General features: G+C 44.1%; 2 protein-coding genes across 2 annotated transcripts; one reads left to right on the plus strand and one right to left on the minus strand.

Moving 5' to 3' along the window:
- Positions 1 to 2878: 2878 nt before the first annotated feature.
- On the plus strand, positions 2879 to 6196 carry chp2 (calcineurin-like EF-hand protein 2; the record flags this gene model as incomplete). The annotated part of the gene is made up of 6 exons (XM_028045375.1): positions 2879 to 3153; positions 3793 to 3867; positions 3946 to 4053; positions 4123 to 4201; positions 4787 to 4909; positions 5810 to 6196. Coding segments are annotated over 6 exons (714 nt in total), but the record flags the coding sequence as incomplete, so codon positions are not given.
- Positions 6197 to 8092: 1896 nt separating this feature from the next.
- Positions 8093 to 16344, minus strand: LOC114161727 (zinc finger protein OZF-like). Its single transcript, XM_028045271.1, has 2 exons — positions 15516 to 16344; positions 8093 to 10245 (listed from the first exon to the last, which is right to left on the minus strand). Exons 1-2 carry the CDS (start codon positions 15601 to 15603, stop codon positions 8783 to 8785), a joined length of 1551 nt encoding a protein of 516 aa, XP_027901072.1. The 5' UTR covers positions 15604 to 16344; the 3' UTR covers positions 8093 to 8782.
- Positions 16345 to 17356: the final 1012 nt, after the last annotated feature.

A 17356-nucleotide genomic window follows, 5' to 3' on the forward strand; every position in this document is an offset into this window, starting at 1 on the left:
AAACCGGGTTCTAGAGTCTGGACCGGTTCTAGAGCCTGGACCGGTTCTAGAGTCTGGACCGGTTCTAGAGTCTGGACCGGTTCTGGAGCCTGGACCGGTTCTGGAGCCTGGACCGGTTCTAGAGCCTGGACCGGCTCTAGAGTCTGGACCGGTTCTAGAGTCTGGACCAGTTCTGGAGTCTGAACCGGTTCTAGAGCCTGGACCGGTTCTAGAGTCTGGACCGGTTCTAGAGTCTGGACCAGTTCTGGAGCCTGGACCGGTTCTGGAGTCTGGACCGGTTCTAGAGTCTGGACCGGTTCTAGAGCCTGGACCAGTTCTGGAGCCTGGACCGGTTCTGGAGCCTGGACCGGTTCTGGAGCCTGGACCGGTTCTAGAGCCTGGACCGGCTCTAGAGTCTGGACCGGTTCTAGAGTCTGGACCAGTTCTGGAGCCTGGACCAGTTCTGGAGTCTGGACCGGTTCTGGAGCCTGGACCGGTTCTGGAGTCTGGACCGGTTCTGGAGTCTGGACCGGTTCTAGAGCCTGGACCGGCTCTAGAGTCTGGACCGGTTGTAGAGCCTGGACTGGTTCTGGAGCCTGGACCGGTTCTGGAGTCTGGACCGGTTCTAGAGCCTGGACCGGCTCTAGAGTCTGGACCGGCTCTAGAGTCTGGACCGGTTGTAGAGCCTGGACTGGTTCTGGAGCCTAGACCGGTTCTGGAGTCTGGGCCAGTTGTAGAGCCTGGACTGGCTCTAGAGTCTGGACCGGTTGTAGAGCCTGGACTGGTTCTGGAGCCTGGACCGGTTCTGGAGTCTGGGCCAGAATGGCCCTGCTGCTCCAGGCTTGTGGAAACTTCATGTTTCATGTTTTCACTCTAAACTTTCGTTCTCACAGGAATGTGAAAACTTTGACTCTCTGCCAACCGAGCCGAGGAAGTTTATGGTCGTAAACGGAGCCGAGTCCAAAGGGAGAGAGCCGATAATTACTAATAAAACTTGAAAGTTCTGTCACAACGACTTTTATTTGATTATATAAACGGTTCAGAACAGCAAACGGACCGGGAGCCGTTACTCCTGGTACCGGGAGGACGGCGGCTCTGCAGATGATTAACTTCTTTATCTGGAAACGTTTGTGTTGAACAGAAAACATCCGCCAGCTGCTCCTGGCCAAACATTAACGCTGAAGCAAATGAGACTGAAAGTGAGAACAGAACCAGAAGTCCAAAGGCAGGAAGAGGTTCTGATTTCTGGGGAAACGGCGCCACCTAGTGTCCAGCCGAGGGCAGCAGCAGCCAGACGGATTCTGATCAGTTATTGATCGCAGCTGATAGCTGGAAATACTTTGGAGGATCAGAAAAAAAATAAATTATGAGAATAAAGTCATTAGTACTTTATTCTCATAAGCTCAATGAGTGACTTTGTTTAGGCCATTTTGTCTCTTCATTGCTGCATCCTGACCTCTGACCTGCAGAGCTTCAGATGTTCTGCAGGACGAGAGGCTGGTGTTCTGATGGAGCGGTTCTGGTCCAGGTGTGGGTTCAGGTTCTACTGAGGTTCTCTGTAGAACCAGAACCTCAGAGACGGATCTGGGTCGGTTCTGTTTGCCTACTTCATGCTGCCAGGCCGGTTCTGCTGAAGTTCTGCCACTGGCATCTTTATGTCATGAAATTAAACTTTTATTCCTATAAAATCCGAGTTCTAAAGTCATTTCTCTGATTCTGTTGGTTCGGGGACCAAATTCACTTTTCACAGGAGGTTCTGGTCCAAATCCAGCTTTCTGTGTTTTGTTGTGTCTGATATGAAAGTTTTGAAGATCTTCATACGCTTCTGTTTTGGTTCTGGACGGTTCAGTTTGGTTCTGGACGGTTCGGTTCGGTTCTGGGATGAATTGACTCGGAGCTGAGTGAAAAGCACAGGGAGGGTCTGAGGATCAGGATAAAAACCTGCCGTTGCTAAAAGGTTTTAAACACCAAAATTTTCAGGAAGATAAAACTGAAGCTGTTTTAGTGGCTCAGCAGAAATAATTCTTTCAGGAGGATAAACATGTTTTTGTTTTTGTTAAACATTTCTTCGTAATCAGAATCTGTAAACTTTAAGGCCTCTGAGGTCAGAACCGGTTCTGTTCTGGTGTTTCACTGCAGAAACATTAAATCTTAACAAGTAACTTTTCAGCAACATGAAGCAATTCAGTTTGTTTGAAGTCAATTCCTAAATACGGATTTAAAAAATGTAGCAGAATAAACATGAGAAAATGTTATAAGTGAAATAATCTGCCAGTAAACAAAAGTTAAGTTAGTTTTGTTTTCTTTAACGTACTGAGATATTTGCTCTGTAGAGTGATCTGCTTGGTGTGTGCGTGTGTGTGTGTGTGTGTGTGTGTGTGTGTGTGTGTGTGTGTGTGTGTGTGTGTGTGTGTGTGAGCCTGCAGAATCATCGGGTCGTTTATCTGCCTCTCCTCCCTGACAGAGAAGCTGGACAGGAAGATAAAACATCTTCTTGCTGCAGAGCCTCAGAAAACAGAATTATTTTATTTTACTTTTGGTTTAGTGTCTAAAAAATTGTAATAAACTGATAACTTCAGAACCAGAGCGGTATGGCAGGTCCATTTGTCATATTTGTGCGACCAGTGAGTCCATTGAAGAGCGCCCCCCGGTGTCCATACAGAGTCATTACTCTAATTTATTCATCAATATTCTGATTTAGTATTTATTGATTTATTGGTTGTATTTTCACATCAAACTGAAGCAGAGGACAAACAAGAACCGGACGGGTTCTCCTGAATCTGGGTCAGAACCAGAACAGTCCAGAACCATCAGAGCTGAGCTAATCCCGTATGGGGCCCACATTCATCTACCAACTGGGAGTAAATGAACCCAGAACCGAGCAACTGGTTCCAGTTAATGTCATTTATTTATCTGGGACAAATCAATAACTGATCAATTAATTCATCCGATTAATAGATTCATCTGGTGCACAGACCTGTACCAGAACCTGGACCTGCTCCAGTTCACCTCCACTCATTTGGTTCTGAAGTTCCTGAGTTTCTATCGAACCAGAACCAGAACCCAGATTAAACCCGACTCGGTTAACTCTGTGATTTCAGCCTCTGCAGCTCATCTTCTCCGTCTCCATCAGCGGTTCCAGTTCCTGGACAAAGACAGCAGAGGAAGCCTGAGGTGGGTCAGCAGGACGGTCCGGTTCTGATCCGAACCCGGGTTCATTTCTGACCCAAACTCTGCGCGGTTCTGATTCGTTCGCTGGCCGTCTGCTCCTCCATCAGAACCAGAGGATTTTAAATGACCTGCTGTGACCTTTGACCCCTGTGGTGTCGGATATAAACCAGATTCTCTGCAGCAGGTCCGACTCAAAGCGCCGAACCCGGAGAATCTCCACAGTTAAATATTTAACCGGAATCAGCAAACCGAGAGAAAACCCACGACTCGGTCCGAAGGACCCAAAATCCAGAACCAACCTAAAAGATTCTGTTTGGTCCAGATTATGGATCCGGTTCTGAAAATAGAAATCTGCTAAAGTTTTCCCACCTCTGGAAGTTTAACAGATCAATACAAAGTTATTCAGGCTTTTTTATTAAAATAATGATCTGAAAAGTGTGGCATGCATGTACCTCCACCAGCTCTTTACTTTGACTAGGTCACTCAGTCTGTTTGGATCAGATTATTATTATTATATAAGTTTATTTTTAATAAGTTTACATTATCTTTAATCCTGATGATGTTTTTGACAGAAGACCAAAGTAACTCGGCTGCTCGGGTCGGTTCTGTTTGGGTCTCAGGTCGGTTCTGTTTGGGTCTCAGGTCCGAGGACTTGGAGGCGGCGCTGTCTGAGAATCCCATCGGAGTCCGAATCGTCGGAGCTTTTTTCCAGCTGGGGAACAGAACCGGATCTCTGCTCGGTTTATCCGCCCAAACAGGAAGTCAGGAGCATTTATTCTTCCTTCCTCTCTGCAGACAGGAAACGGTGGACTTTCCCTCGTTTGTCCGGATTCTGGCTCACTTCCGTCCCACGGAGAAAAACCGGACCCGAGACGGCGTGCAGCCGGATCCGGCTGTTGGCCGGTGAACTCAAATGTCAGTCTAGGTTTCTCTTTTCCTCTGAAACTTCCTGGAAATGCAGTCATGATTCAGGAAATGTCCCTCCTCAGTTGCCTTCCAGCTGTATGACCAGGACCGAGACGGGAAGATCTCCAGAACCGAGCTGCTGCAGGTCGGCATGACAACCACTTTGATCTGTAAAAAGTAAAGTGAGCACGAAGAAAACTAAACACAACGAGAGCCTGAAAGCTGTTTTTATTTTAAAAAGTTTTTAAATATTTATTAAAACTTTCATCAGTTTGTTATGAGATAATCTGAACAGATTAATCTCCCCTCTGATGACGAAATGCAGAAAAACAACCAATCAGAGTCAGGAGGAGGGGCTTAGCGCTGCCAATCAGTCTCATGTACTCGCTGCTAAAATAATGGAGAAACAACTTACTGTTACAGGAAAACTATTTATTGGTGGCCATGCTAACTAGCCTAGCATTCATGACAGACTCTGTTGTCAGGAAGTGTGATTGACAGCGCTAAGCCCCGCCTCCTGGCTCTGATTGGTGGTTTCTAGTTAGTTCTGAGAGAATCCAGAGGAGCTCGGTTTCTTTCACAGATAATCTGCCTCATACCAAACTGTCATGACAGTAAAAGATATTTTACCTTCACCAGCTGCTGTCCTGGAACAGGAACGTCGTTTTCCGGCGTCCCTGTCGTCAGGACAGAGTCGTGGTTCCGGTTCTGACCTGGCTTCATCCAGCAGGTGCTGAGGGAGATGCTGGGGCTGCAGGTGACGGAGGAGCAGCTGCAGAGCATCGCGGAGCGCGCCATCCAGGAGGCTGACCTGGACCGGGACGACGCCATCTGCTTCGACGAGTTCAGGAAGGCGGGTCCGGTTCGGCTCCCAGAACGGGTTCCTCCTCCTCCATCAGGAGGGGATGGTGAGGTGATCTCAGGTCGCATTCATTCAACCCATATGCAACTTTTTCCCTGCAGTCTGAGCATCATGGTTCCAAACCTTCATGTACAGAAAAAATCTGATTTGTGTCATTTCCATTTATGGAACTGAACCAGAAATCTGCAGTCCCAACAGTCATGATGCATTTTAAATTGTTGAGGTGAGACAAGCACCCTAATTCAGCACCAGCAGAAGACACCTTAGAGGTGCATTTATCAATTAATGAGTTAAGTGTATTGATCTGATCAGTATTCTTATGATGAATTGATAAGCAGTTGATTGATCCTACAGAGGTCTGATTGCAGCAGCATCTTCCAGATGGGCGACAGACGGAAAACAGCAAAACAAACTGCAAACATATGAATGATGCAAACCGCAAAACACACAAACAAAAGCAAAACAAAATGCTGCTGCAACCACAGGAGGGAAAAGGGAAAATACTGGAAAAGCAAAACAGAAAAAAGCAAGTCCTCCAGACCACTAGAGGGAGCCTGGAGTACGTAATGCTGCTGCCTTTAGATAATTATATATATATATATATATAACAAGAGCCTAAATGTTAGAAAAAGACACAAAGCATAACACACATTTTCTTTCTTCCTCTAACTTTGTTCTGGACTTCTCGCCTTTCTGAGGGTTTGGTTCCATATCATTTGTTGGAAGACTCCCCCTGGTGGTTAGGAGGATGTCTGTTCAGTGGAGCGAGTTTGCAGATACTAAATATTTACAATCAGAGTAAATGCAAGTAAAAAAATGATTACTTATCCTTCAGATATTAAATAAGCTGATGACCCTTGACCTTTGGCTATAAATCTTCTTTGTTTCCAGTCGCTGGAGAAAGTGAACATCGATCACAAGCTGAGCGTTCGCTTCCTGGAGTAAAGACTCTAAGAAGAAAGATTTCATTCACCTGGGACCTGGTGGAGCAACTCGTTCCTAACGAGTCACACCTGCTGCTGTTCCAGGATGAAGACTCGCTCGTCCTGGAACCGTTTCCTCCAGATTAACCCAACATGGCTTCAGGAGAGAATCCAGAGCGAAATATGTCAAACCTTTATTTCTTAATGTTAATGATTGTGGCTGACAGGATGAAAGTCTGACCTGTGAAATCTCACAGGTTGTGAAATCAACCTGTAAATTCTATCTGCCATTATTTATCTATAATCCGTTCCCTAACATTCTTGTATATTCTGTATAATCTGTGCATATAGCTCCCATATTTATATTTATACACAATATCTATATCTCTTGCTATAACCCCTTATAGTCCATACATACATAGTCTTGTACATCTGTAAATAAATATTTATATCTCGTAGAGCACTTCTGGATAGATGCAAACTACATCTTGTTGCTTGTACTTGTGACAGTGCAATGACAATAAAGTTGAATTCTATTCTATCTTGTAAACATTGAACTTTCTGTTTGACTCAGACGTCATGTTTGTGTCTCCATGACGATTCACGGTGGTACGGCCCGGGTTGCTGCGGTTCGGTGACCCGTTTCATGACTGACCACATTCAGGAGTCCAGAGGGAAATGAGCCGGTGGAGCTAAACCCAAACATCTTACTGTCAAACACATTTCTGTCCTCCAATCAATGGACTGTTGAGTGATGCCAGTATCTCCACCCTGACCACAGCGTTGACCTGCAGGCCTTTAACTGAACGGTGCGGTGAGTCGGTCACAGCGTTGACCTGCAGGCCTTTAACTGAACGGTGCGGTGAGTCGGTCACAGCGTTGACCTGCAGGCCTTTAACTGAACGGTGCGGTGAGTCGGTCACAGCGTTGACCTGCAGGCCTTTAACTGAACGGTGCGGTGAGTCGGTCACAGCGTTGACCTGCAGGCCTTTAACTGAACGGTGCGGTGAGTCGGTCACAGCGTTGACCTGCAGGCCTTTAACTGAACGGTGCGGTGAGTCGGTCACAGCGTTGACCTGCAGGCCTTTAACTGAACGGTGCGGTGAGTCGGTCACAGCGTTGACCTGCAGGCCTTTAACTGAACGGTGCGGTGAGTCGGTCACAGCGTTGACCTGCAGGCCTTTAACTGAACGGTGCGGTGAGTCGGTCACAGCGTTGACCTGCAGGCCTTTAACTGAACGGTGCGGTGAGTCGGTCACAGCGTTGACCTGCAGGCCTTTAACTGAACGGTGCGGTGAGTCGGTCACAGTGTTTTAGTGACGGTTTATTTACGCCTGTCACTAAAACTTCTGCTAAAGTAAACATGTCAATACCTGCTGTTGTTTTTGGCTTCATTATAAAATAAATGTTTGGTTTGAAACAGTTTGTTGTGAAGCTCATTACTCGGTTTTACCTGAGCAGGTGCGGCCAGTTACCGAGGCAACGCAGAAGCAGGGACTGAAAACAGACCAGTTTCTACCAGCAACAGAGACAATCAACCGGCGGTTAAAGGCCCCTGAGGGACTGGAGTTTGGCCCCCGTGGTGTGAAGCGCGATGCCAGTGTGTGCTGCCCGGTCGGTGCAGCACACACTGTGTGTGGGTCCACAGGTCAACGGGTCAGTCTGGTTACGGTGGAGGTACTGGCTTCTCACAGCACCGGTCTTTCACTGGGGACAGAAAAATGTCACGGCTGGAGAGAAGCGGAGACACCAGTGTGTTATGTTTGTCTTCGCAGCACTGATGCCATGTTAGGCGTCCAACTGGAGGGGCAAACGTTTTCCTGAATACAGCAGATCCTAAAATATTATACCGACCCAAACCGAGTCGCTCAGTGGAGTTGAGGCATCTGCCCATTAATGTTACTGAGCTGATAGTGGAGTAAATAGCCTAGCTAACCAGCAGTTAGCTTCCTAGTCCCCCGGTGGTGTTCAGTAAGGAGCAGAATCTTTGAGAAGATCCGGGATGTAAAAACTCACCGGACCATGGGAGGACTTGGGCTCCGTCTCTGGTGAAGCTGCTGTGGAGGAAAACCTTCCTGCTGCCATGTTGCTTCTTCTGCTTTGGCTCAACGTTTCAACGTTTGGTTAGCAGATCATTACTGACAGTTAAACAACTTGGATGATCAGCTGGTTAGTCATCGCTCCCTCTCAACTGGACCACTTCGGAAGATCAAACTTTATTTGATCGTTTATAAAAGACAAAACCCAGAACTCCTTTACAGAACAGATTTATTCCCTCAGAATATTTCAGCTCCTTTGTTATTGTCTTCAGAAAACAGAATGAGGACAAACGTAATTATTAACTTTCTGTCTGGACGGTTAGTTTTCCTTGACATCATTTCTCATATATTCTTTAACTTTTCCTAAACTAAGACTTTAGCAAAACCATTTCATGCACCAGAGATTCATTCATGAGCAAAGATAAAAAACTTACAAACATCATCATCACATTCATAGTTTAAGTTTTTAGTGAAAAAATGTTTTCTCTGCATGTTCTGCAGAGAAACCCGACGGTTGAAACTCCAGAGGGTTTTAGAAATGAAGACATGTTGAAATCAAAGGACATGAAGTTCCCACAAACTCTGTGGGAACGTCTTCACCCACCATGGCTCTCAACAGCAGCTAGACGATAATATCAGAATTTATAGCTAGAAATATTCCTCTGATAATAAAGAATCATGTGTTGTAGGACTGCAGGGTGTCCAGCGTGTTTTACATGTTTCTGCTGAAACGGTTCAACTTCCTCTGAGGTTCTGCTGATGAACCATCACTTGATTCAGCTGTGAGAAACCAGGAGCCCGCAGGATGCCGGACCTGGAGGACGGACCGTTCCCACACCAGAACCACCTCTGGCTGTGAGCAGCTCCGTCCGTCAGCCAGCTGATTCCTCACAAGCAGAACTTTACTTCTGCCTGGTGTGGATCTTCATGTGAATATTTAAAGTCGACTTTTGTCGGAATCTCTGACCACAGATGTCACAGAAGAAAGGTTTCTCTCCCGTGTGGATCCTCAGGTGGTCGTTTAAGCTCGTCTTCAGGCTGAACCTTTGTTCGCAGAACTCACAGCAGAAGGATTTCTCCCCTGTGTGGATCCTCATGTGTCGGTTCAAATTGGACTTCCTGCCAAACCTTTGGCCACAGAAGCCGCAGCAGTACGGTTTCTGCCCGGTGTGGATCCTCTGGTGGATGTTCAGGTTGGACTTGCGGTCAAACCTCTGTCCACAGACGTCGCAGCAGAACGCCTGCTGTCCTGCATGGACTCTCATGTGAATGTTTAGATGAGTCTTTCGCTCAAATTTCTGTTCACAGACCTCACAGGGATAGGTCTCCTGTCCTGTGTGGATCGTCATGTGTCGGTTCAAAGTGGATTTCTGTCTGAACCTTTGTCCACAGAGGTCACAGCGAAACGCTTTCTGTCCGGTGTGGATCTGGATGTGTCTGTTTAAAGTGGTCTTCAGGCTGAAGGTCTGCCCGCAGACGTCGCAGCTGAACGGTTTCTGCCCCGTGTGGATTCTCTGGTGGTCATTTAAAGTCTTCTTCAGGCTGAAACTCTGCCCACAAACATCACAACTGAACGGTTTCTCCCCCGTGTGGATTCTCTGGTGATCGTTCAGCGTTCTCTTCAGGCTGAACCTCTGTCCGCAGACGTCACAACAGAACGGTTTCTCCCCAGAGTGGTTCCTCACGTGAACGTTCAGACATTTCTTCAGACTGAACCTCTGTCCGCAGACGGGACAGCCAAACGGTCTCTCCCCCGTGTGGCTCCTGATGTGCTCGTTGAGGTAATGTTTCTTTTTAAAGGTTTTCCCACAGTCATCACATATGAAACACTTCACTGTCACGGCGCTTCCACTCCGGGACTCTGGAGCGCCGCTCTCCTTCCACTCTTTGCTCATGAGGTTCAGCTGGGAGTCAGGATGCGCCACACCATCATCCTCTTCATCGCTGACCTCAGTCTCTGAAGAGTTGGAGGAGTCGGCATGAATCCTGCTGGGTTCTGCTCCTCTGCCATCCTCTGCATCCGTCTCTGCTTTCATCTGCTCCGCTGAGCTGCTGCTGGGAACGTCTCCGTTCTCCATCTGGTCTTCATGAAGCCGTGACAACAGAGGATCATCTTCCTCATCCTCACTCTTAACGATAACTTTGATGACTGGAAACCTGCTGGCGTTGTCCTCCGGACCGATCCAGCGCTCCTCCTCCTCCTCCTTTATGTGGATGGGCAGCGGGTCCCCCGGGTCCTCCTGGTCTTCCTGGTCCTCCGGGTCCTCCGGGTCCTCCGGGTCCTCTGGGTCCTCTGGGTCCTCTGGGTCCAGGTCAGGACTCTGTTCTTCTTTAACCAGCAGTTTCTGAACATCTTCAGGGAACACTGGAACACAGGAGCAGCGCCATGAAAACACCTGCTTGTCATCAGGCCGGTCCAGTTTGGGTTCAGACTGAAGTTTCTAAACTTCACTGAATTAAAATGAATCGATACATAAAGCGGGTACATAGGCCTGTCACGATAGCAAATTTTGCTGAGCAATTAATTGTCTCAAAAATTATTGCGATAAACGATAATATTGTCTGAAGACCTTTTTACACTGATTTAATGGAAATGACGTAATAATGATGCGATTTCCTGCCAAAGATAGATACACTTTATTTTCAAAATAATATTTAACACTGGAGCTGATAAACAAAATAAACTAAACAACCAAAAATAAAATGGATTCTCAGTCTCCATTAACAAAAAATGTACTTGATAAAAACTAAACAACATAAAGCCAAAGTGGAAATAAATACTGCATTCAACCAAGAGTGCAGATTATGAAGTCTGTATATTATGTTGCCCTTCAGTAATAATTAGATTTAAATAGAGAAGATGGGCACATCGACTACCTGATGCAATAGTTCACACTACATGATTTTTTGCTCCTATTTTTCCCCTTATGACAATCTTAGAAAGTTGGTCTTTCTAAGATTGTGTGGTGTGTTACGGTAGATCGTCGTTGCCGCACTGATCTAAATCAGGGGTTTTCCCCGACTGGGATCTTAACTCAACCTGTTGAATGTGACAGGCAGCCAATCAGACAGCGCGGATTCTCCTCAGTGTTTTCTGAGGGGAAATTACGTCGGGGAATCCCAAACAGCTGACACGGGCAACCCGAAGTCCAGCCGACATTGGAGATGATATGTGGAAACAACATTAATGTTTATTCAACATGCAAAGAATATAGAAATGACAAGAGGAGGAGTTGGAGCTAAATTGCTACCGCAGTTGATAAACCCGGTAACTTTTCAGCTGTTCTTCGTTAACGTGACGTAAACAGGTTCTAATGATTTTCATTCAGTCAGGACTTTACACTGACACTAGCCACATGCATTGCAGGTAGATTGTAGTAAAGCATTAATTAATGCCTGGTTTTAAAATTAGTTCACTGAACTTGTAGCCATTATTTTGTGCCCATTGTTGGACACCACACGGCAGGACCGAACCCGATGGAACCGTTATACCTAGGATTTCTGTCGGCTAATGTGTGGTCTGTCAGGTTTTCAAAATGGGCCGACAATCGGCCGACAGCTCTAAGATCGTATCGTCTGCGCTGAGCTTTACACTAAGGAAATGAGGTCAGAGGTCAGTGGAGAGCACTGGAGTTTAGCCTTTTTTCATTCAGTGTCATTAACAGAAAGAGAAAAAGGCTGGAAGAGACGATAATGCCGATAATTAAAATGAGGTCGATAGTTTTAATTTATCGTACGATTAATTGATTTATCGTTTATCGCCACAGGCCTACGGGTCCAGTTACACCACAGAGCAGAACCACCTGCATGTCTCAAGTCTCACATTTCAGTTAAATATGTTATTATGATTAAGCCTGGTTCTTTTGGCGCCGTACACACAGTGCAGTGTGTTTGTGGGCGGAGCTTCTGTGCTGCCTGTAATAATAACCAAGATATATTTCAGTCTGGTTTCTGTCCTCTGCTGGTTTTTACAGGGGTTCAAAACACTGAAGCGCCACATTTTAAATAGTTGAAACACAAAATGTACTCTGTATGCATCAACATGTACAGTAGAAATCATCTCAGCACTACAGGAGCTAACATCTACAGTCAGCCTTTCCTCCACTGGGGCTTCAGCCAATCAGCAGCAGGGATAATAAGTGGCGCTCTTGGATTGGCTGCTTTGTAATCACCAGGCCTTAGCTGCTCAGCTAGCAATGCTAATAGGTTTTTCAGAATATGCAGATTTTCCACCAATCATTTGGAGTTATGGTTTTAAAAGGAATCCATGGATAGGCAGGAGGTCCACTTAAAGACCTTCTAGCTGCAGCCGGTTCTGGACGCTCCTGGACCCAACTGGACCTTTTAGAACCTTTTCTCACGACATCCATTGTTGGTAAATCTAACAAACCGTTGAAATGGTTTTAATTGCATCTTTCTGGCTGCGTCAGTTAATTCCTTCCAGAATAAGTAACTTCCTGTCACACCTGGTGTTCCTCAGAGCTCCGTCTTGGGATCGGTTCTGTTTTTTGACCAACATGGCCTCTTCTGGCCTGGATTTGGTTTTTGTATGAACATAAACCACCTGCCTTAATTAACTATGTTTTAATACTCACAAAAATCAGTACTTGTTTAAAAATGTATGTAAAACTTCAGTTGGGCTGCGTTCACACTGCAGCCTGAAGTGACCCAATTCGGATTAATTTGACGTAATGCGACCTGTATCCGATCTTTTCATGACAGTCTGAGCGGCACAGTTCTGGTTCTTTTCGAATGCGACCCGGCCACGTGGGTATCTAATACATATCCGATTCAAACGCGACCGAACGTCCAGTTCTTCCAACCTGAACGTCACTGATACGCCACAAACGTCACATCCTAATACGCGGCAAACGGGAAGAAAAACAAAAACCATGGCGGACTACATGAGGATTAAATTGTTCATTTGCTGCTCCGGTCGGACAACAACTTCACCGGTGTAAGCTAAGCTCCACCGTTAGCATCCATGTTTACTTCTGCAAACACTGAGCACTTCTTCTTTTTATGGCGGTTGGCAGAACACTGAGAAAGCTGACGCTATTGCGCCCTCTACTGTGCAGGCGGGAGACGTTCAGGTCGTTGCCCGTTCACACTGCAGAACCATACAGGTTGCATCTATCTGGAAGTCACAACGACCACGGCAAAAAAATCTGATTTGACATGAAATCGGATTTGGGTCCCTTCAGGCTGCAGTGTGAGAAACACACTCAGCTCAGAGAAACAGAGTTGGAGCTCATCAGATTCTTCAACAGAAGAATTTTACAGCTTTTATCTGTATTTGAAACACTAGTGATGAAAAAACAATGGCTCATCAAAAACATATTTTGACTCAATTTCTAAGTCTTGCTGGACAATAGCAGCAACAATAAACTAACACACAAACTGAGATTGAACAGTCAGCAGCATTTCATAAGTTCCCAGTGAATCTAATTCAGACCTAAAGTTAAACTAACTGTGTGTGAAAAGTTCAGATTTATAATCTATAATTAGTTTGACATCTGATTGGAAGCAAAACCAGAAGTAATAAAGCTTTTTGTATAATTGGATATAAATTCAGACATTATGAAGTGAACGTCAAAGTCAGTGTTTATACCATCAACTCCATCGTATGGAAGGCAGTTTCTACATAAAATCGCTTTTCTCTGACACTGTAATTATATTCCAGATACCAAAAAATATGTTTTGACTAGACAAAGTCACCATATGACTATCCTGAATGGTAATTTAAGATATAAGAATTAATATTCTGAAAAATGTGAAGAACAGTTTCATACCTTCAGTTACATGTTGACTGATCAAAATGTCTTTAATGGCGTCATTTTCAAAATGCTCCATTCAACGTTTGATTGTAATCTAACCTAAAAGTTAACTTAATCTAACCTTTAAGTTAGATTTAACTTAACAGTAAATCTAATGTAATTTAGTATTTATGTAATTAGAGTTATCTCAAATAGAGTTAATCTCAAATAGTACTTTTCCTAGACAATATATTTTTATATGCATCTTCATTAATTAATAATATATCCTGTCATAAAGGTGATTCTCTGAATTCGGTACATTTTGGGATCTCAGGTTACATAAAAATATACCACAAAAAAAAAAAGTGTTTTTGGTCACTGCAGGATTCTCTGAACCTCCAAGAAAATATGTTTCCCCACTTTATGCATAAAATCCCAAACAGTATTACCAACTCCTGTTACTTAGGTTGTTTTAAATTCATCGGGGCAATTTGACTAAAACTCTATAACATAATTAAACTAATTCTTCCAGTTCCTTTGAGATCACCTGTCCTTTGATTAAAATAACTAATTGTAAATATATTTTATTTGATTCCAAATCATAATAATTAGACTGATAAGTAGAATATGGCAACTTGATGTAAAAGTGCTTTTCATGAATTGGTATGTTGTTATGGGGTTGAACAAAACTGGAGGGACATGATTAAAAAGTGTGTTTTATAAATAATTCATGTGTTTTTCTCATATTTATTTTATTTAGGTTAAAGTCTTCTAAAATGTTTATATTAGTAGAAATAACTTGCAGTTACTGGCTATTTTTATTTGTTTTATATTCATTAAAAAATTAACGCTGGTCAGTGGGGTCAAAAAAATCTAATCAATCAAATGTTATTTGTATAGCCCATTTCAGCAGCAAGGCATTTCAAAGTGCTTTACATCATTACAAACACAGAAACACAAAGCAATATAGAATCAATAATCAAAACAAAGCGTTAAGTCAAGTTCCATCAATAAATTTGTAATTGATTACGTTTCAAATACAATTTTAAACAGGTGGGTTTTTAGTCGAGATTTAAAGGAAGTCAGTGTTTCAGCTGTTTTACAGTTTTCTGGAAGTTTGTTCCAAATTTGAGGTGCATAGATGCTGAAAGCTGCTTCTCCTCGTTTGGTTCTGGTTCTGGGGATGCAGAGCAGAACCAGAACCAGAATCTGAGAGGTCTGGAAGGTTGATACAACAACAGCAGATCTTTAATGTATTGTGGTGCTAAGCCGTTCAGTGATTTATAAACTAACATCAGTATTTTAAAGTCTATTCTTTGAGCTACAGGGAGCCAGTGGAGGGACTTTAAAACTGGTGTTATGTGCTCTATCTTCCTGGTTTTAGTCAGAACGCCAGCAGCAGCATCTGGATCAGCTGCAGCTGTTTGATTGATTTGTTGGACAGACCTGTGAAGACGCTGTTGGTCATGCTCTTTATCTGACCTCTACGCTTCAACAACCCATAAAATTTATCCAAACATAATTTATAAAATATATTTGCTTGTTATATTACCAAGACACATGGATATTTCCATTTCTTGATTTTCTCAAAAAATGTGGTTTGCATTATATAAAAATCTTTGAGATAAACCTGAGACACAAAATGCACCGAATCAGAGAAAGAGCCATAAGATCATTTCAGATCTCTGGAATGTAAGTGGGCTGAAGCTGATTTTATGTTAAAAGATCACGGCAACTTCTTCTGCTGGGTTCCAGTCTGCCACTCACAACATGGCGGCCGCACTGACGTATCATTCCAGCAGAGCTGAGAAGCTTAGCTTTGCTCTCTGGGTGCGTAAAGCTGCTGCTAAACATCCAGAGCTGATAGAAGCATACAGACCTAATCTGTGCAGCCGGTCCAGGGGATTATAATCCACGTCCTGCTCCTCTGCTGCATCCAGTCGCTGTCTGACCTGCTGCCTCCACATCTCTGCTAGCTTTTCTCTCTCCAAACTTTCCTTTAACAGTTACTGAGCAGTTCCAGCTGAGCCTCAAACCGTTTCTCTTCTTTCCAGAGTTCACCAACTGCTGCTGTTTCTGTCTTACAGCTTTATTAACTCTCCCGCTGCTGCTCCGTGGACAGAAACCCGAGAAAACACGGAGGACGGCGCTCCTTCTTCTCCATCTTCTTCGTCTTGGGCAGCTTCTTTGTGTTTAATGGAGGAGCAGAATGGCGCCTTGAGGTGCACACCGCCGCCTGCTGTAGCGGAGTGTGTAGGACAGGATCCGCCTAAAAATATTTAACCAACAAATGAAAAATAACAAAGTAAATAATTGGTCTTTGCTGCTTTGTGCCAGTTTGTGCCAGTTTGTGCCAGTTTGTGCCAGTTTGTGCCTGTGGTCCTCCTCATGTCTCAGGTTACTGCTGCTTCCATGAAAACTCTGTGCTTGACTATTTCTTTAATTTGTGTTTTCATTTCTTCTTCTATTCTTACCTTTTTTAATTTTCCAATAATAACTATTTTCTCTTACATTCACAATAAAGAACAATTAAATTTTGTTTCCTGAACTTTACAATTCCTTTCTGTTTCCTTCCATCATGTTGAAATATTTCCCCTCAGCAGGTTCCTGCTGGACTCCTTCAGCACTCAGTTCTGCAGGGTTCTGAACAGGATCCCGGTCCAAAAGGCTCCACGACGTTTTCCATCAAGAGATGGACAGGATGAAGGAAAACTTCACTCATTATATATATATATATATATATATATATATATATATATATATATATATATATATATATATATATATATATATATATATATATATATACAGTATATTTATATAGATAGATAGATAGATAGATAGATAGATAGATAGATAGATAGATAGATAGATATAGATATCCAGAGTCCCAAAGAAACTGGAAAACTGGAAACATGTTATCTGAAGTCAGAAAGTGTAACAGAGTTATCATTGTATAGACTTGTCATTATTCATGCATAATGGGTGAAGCAGCGCCCCCTCCTGGTGGCTGGCAGGAATCCACACAGTGAACGCAGACACATCGTTGCAGTTCATTTTCTGCTTGGTTTTTATTGAAACTGAATCAGTTCAGAGTCAGAAGTTTCATCCAGACCTGATTGAGACCAGCAGCAGAAACAAAGACATCCTGCCAACACGGTCAGTCACCACTAGGGGGAGCCCTCCAAACACTCAATCAACTGTACTGTATGTGTTTGGTCACAAAATCAGACAGATCAGGATTACATTAGTGCAGGATCAGTTTTGGAATCAGTAACACTAAAAGCAGACAGCAACAGTCTGGACTGGGCCTTTGCTTCCTGGTCTGGATGTGAAATGAAGATCCTGATCCGGTTCCTCCGGACCGCAGTCCGCTTCAGCCTCATGACAGTCCAGACATCTGGCTTCTCCTGGTCTGCTAGAGGATGCTTCAGCTTCAATACAACAACTTTCCTACCTGAACACATCATGCATGATGCATGCAGTACCTTGAAGTAGAGGACCAGAACCGGTCCCAGCAGAACCAGCAGGGTGACAACCAGTCTGATGATCAACGCAGTCTGAGACGCTGAAACGGAACGAAACAGACTCAGGATCAGCTTTCATCAGAGGAACCAAACTAGATTTTTACAGCAATCATACATCTTGTGTTCATGCTGTCTGTAGATCTGATCATGAACATTAAGATCATCAATCCTCTCTGACCTCTGACCACCTGGA

The sequence above is a fragment of the Xiphophorus couchianus genome, chromosome 18, assembly GCF_001444195.1.
Source record: "Xiphophorus couchianus chromosome 18, X_couchianus-1.0, whole genome shotgun sequence".
Lineage (NCBI taxonomy): Eukaryota > Metazoa > Chordata > Actinopteri > Cyprinodontiformes > Poeciliidae > Xiphophorus > Xiphophorus couchianus.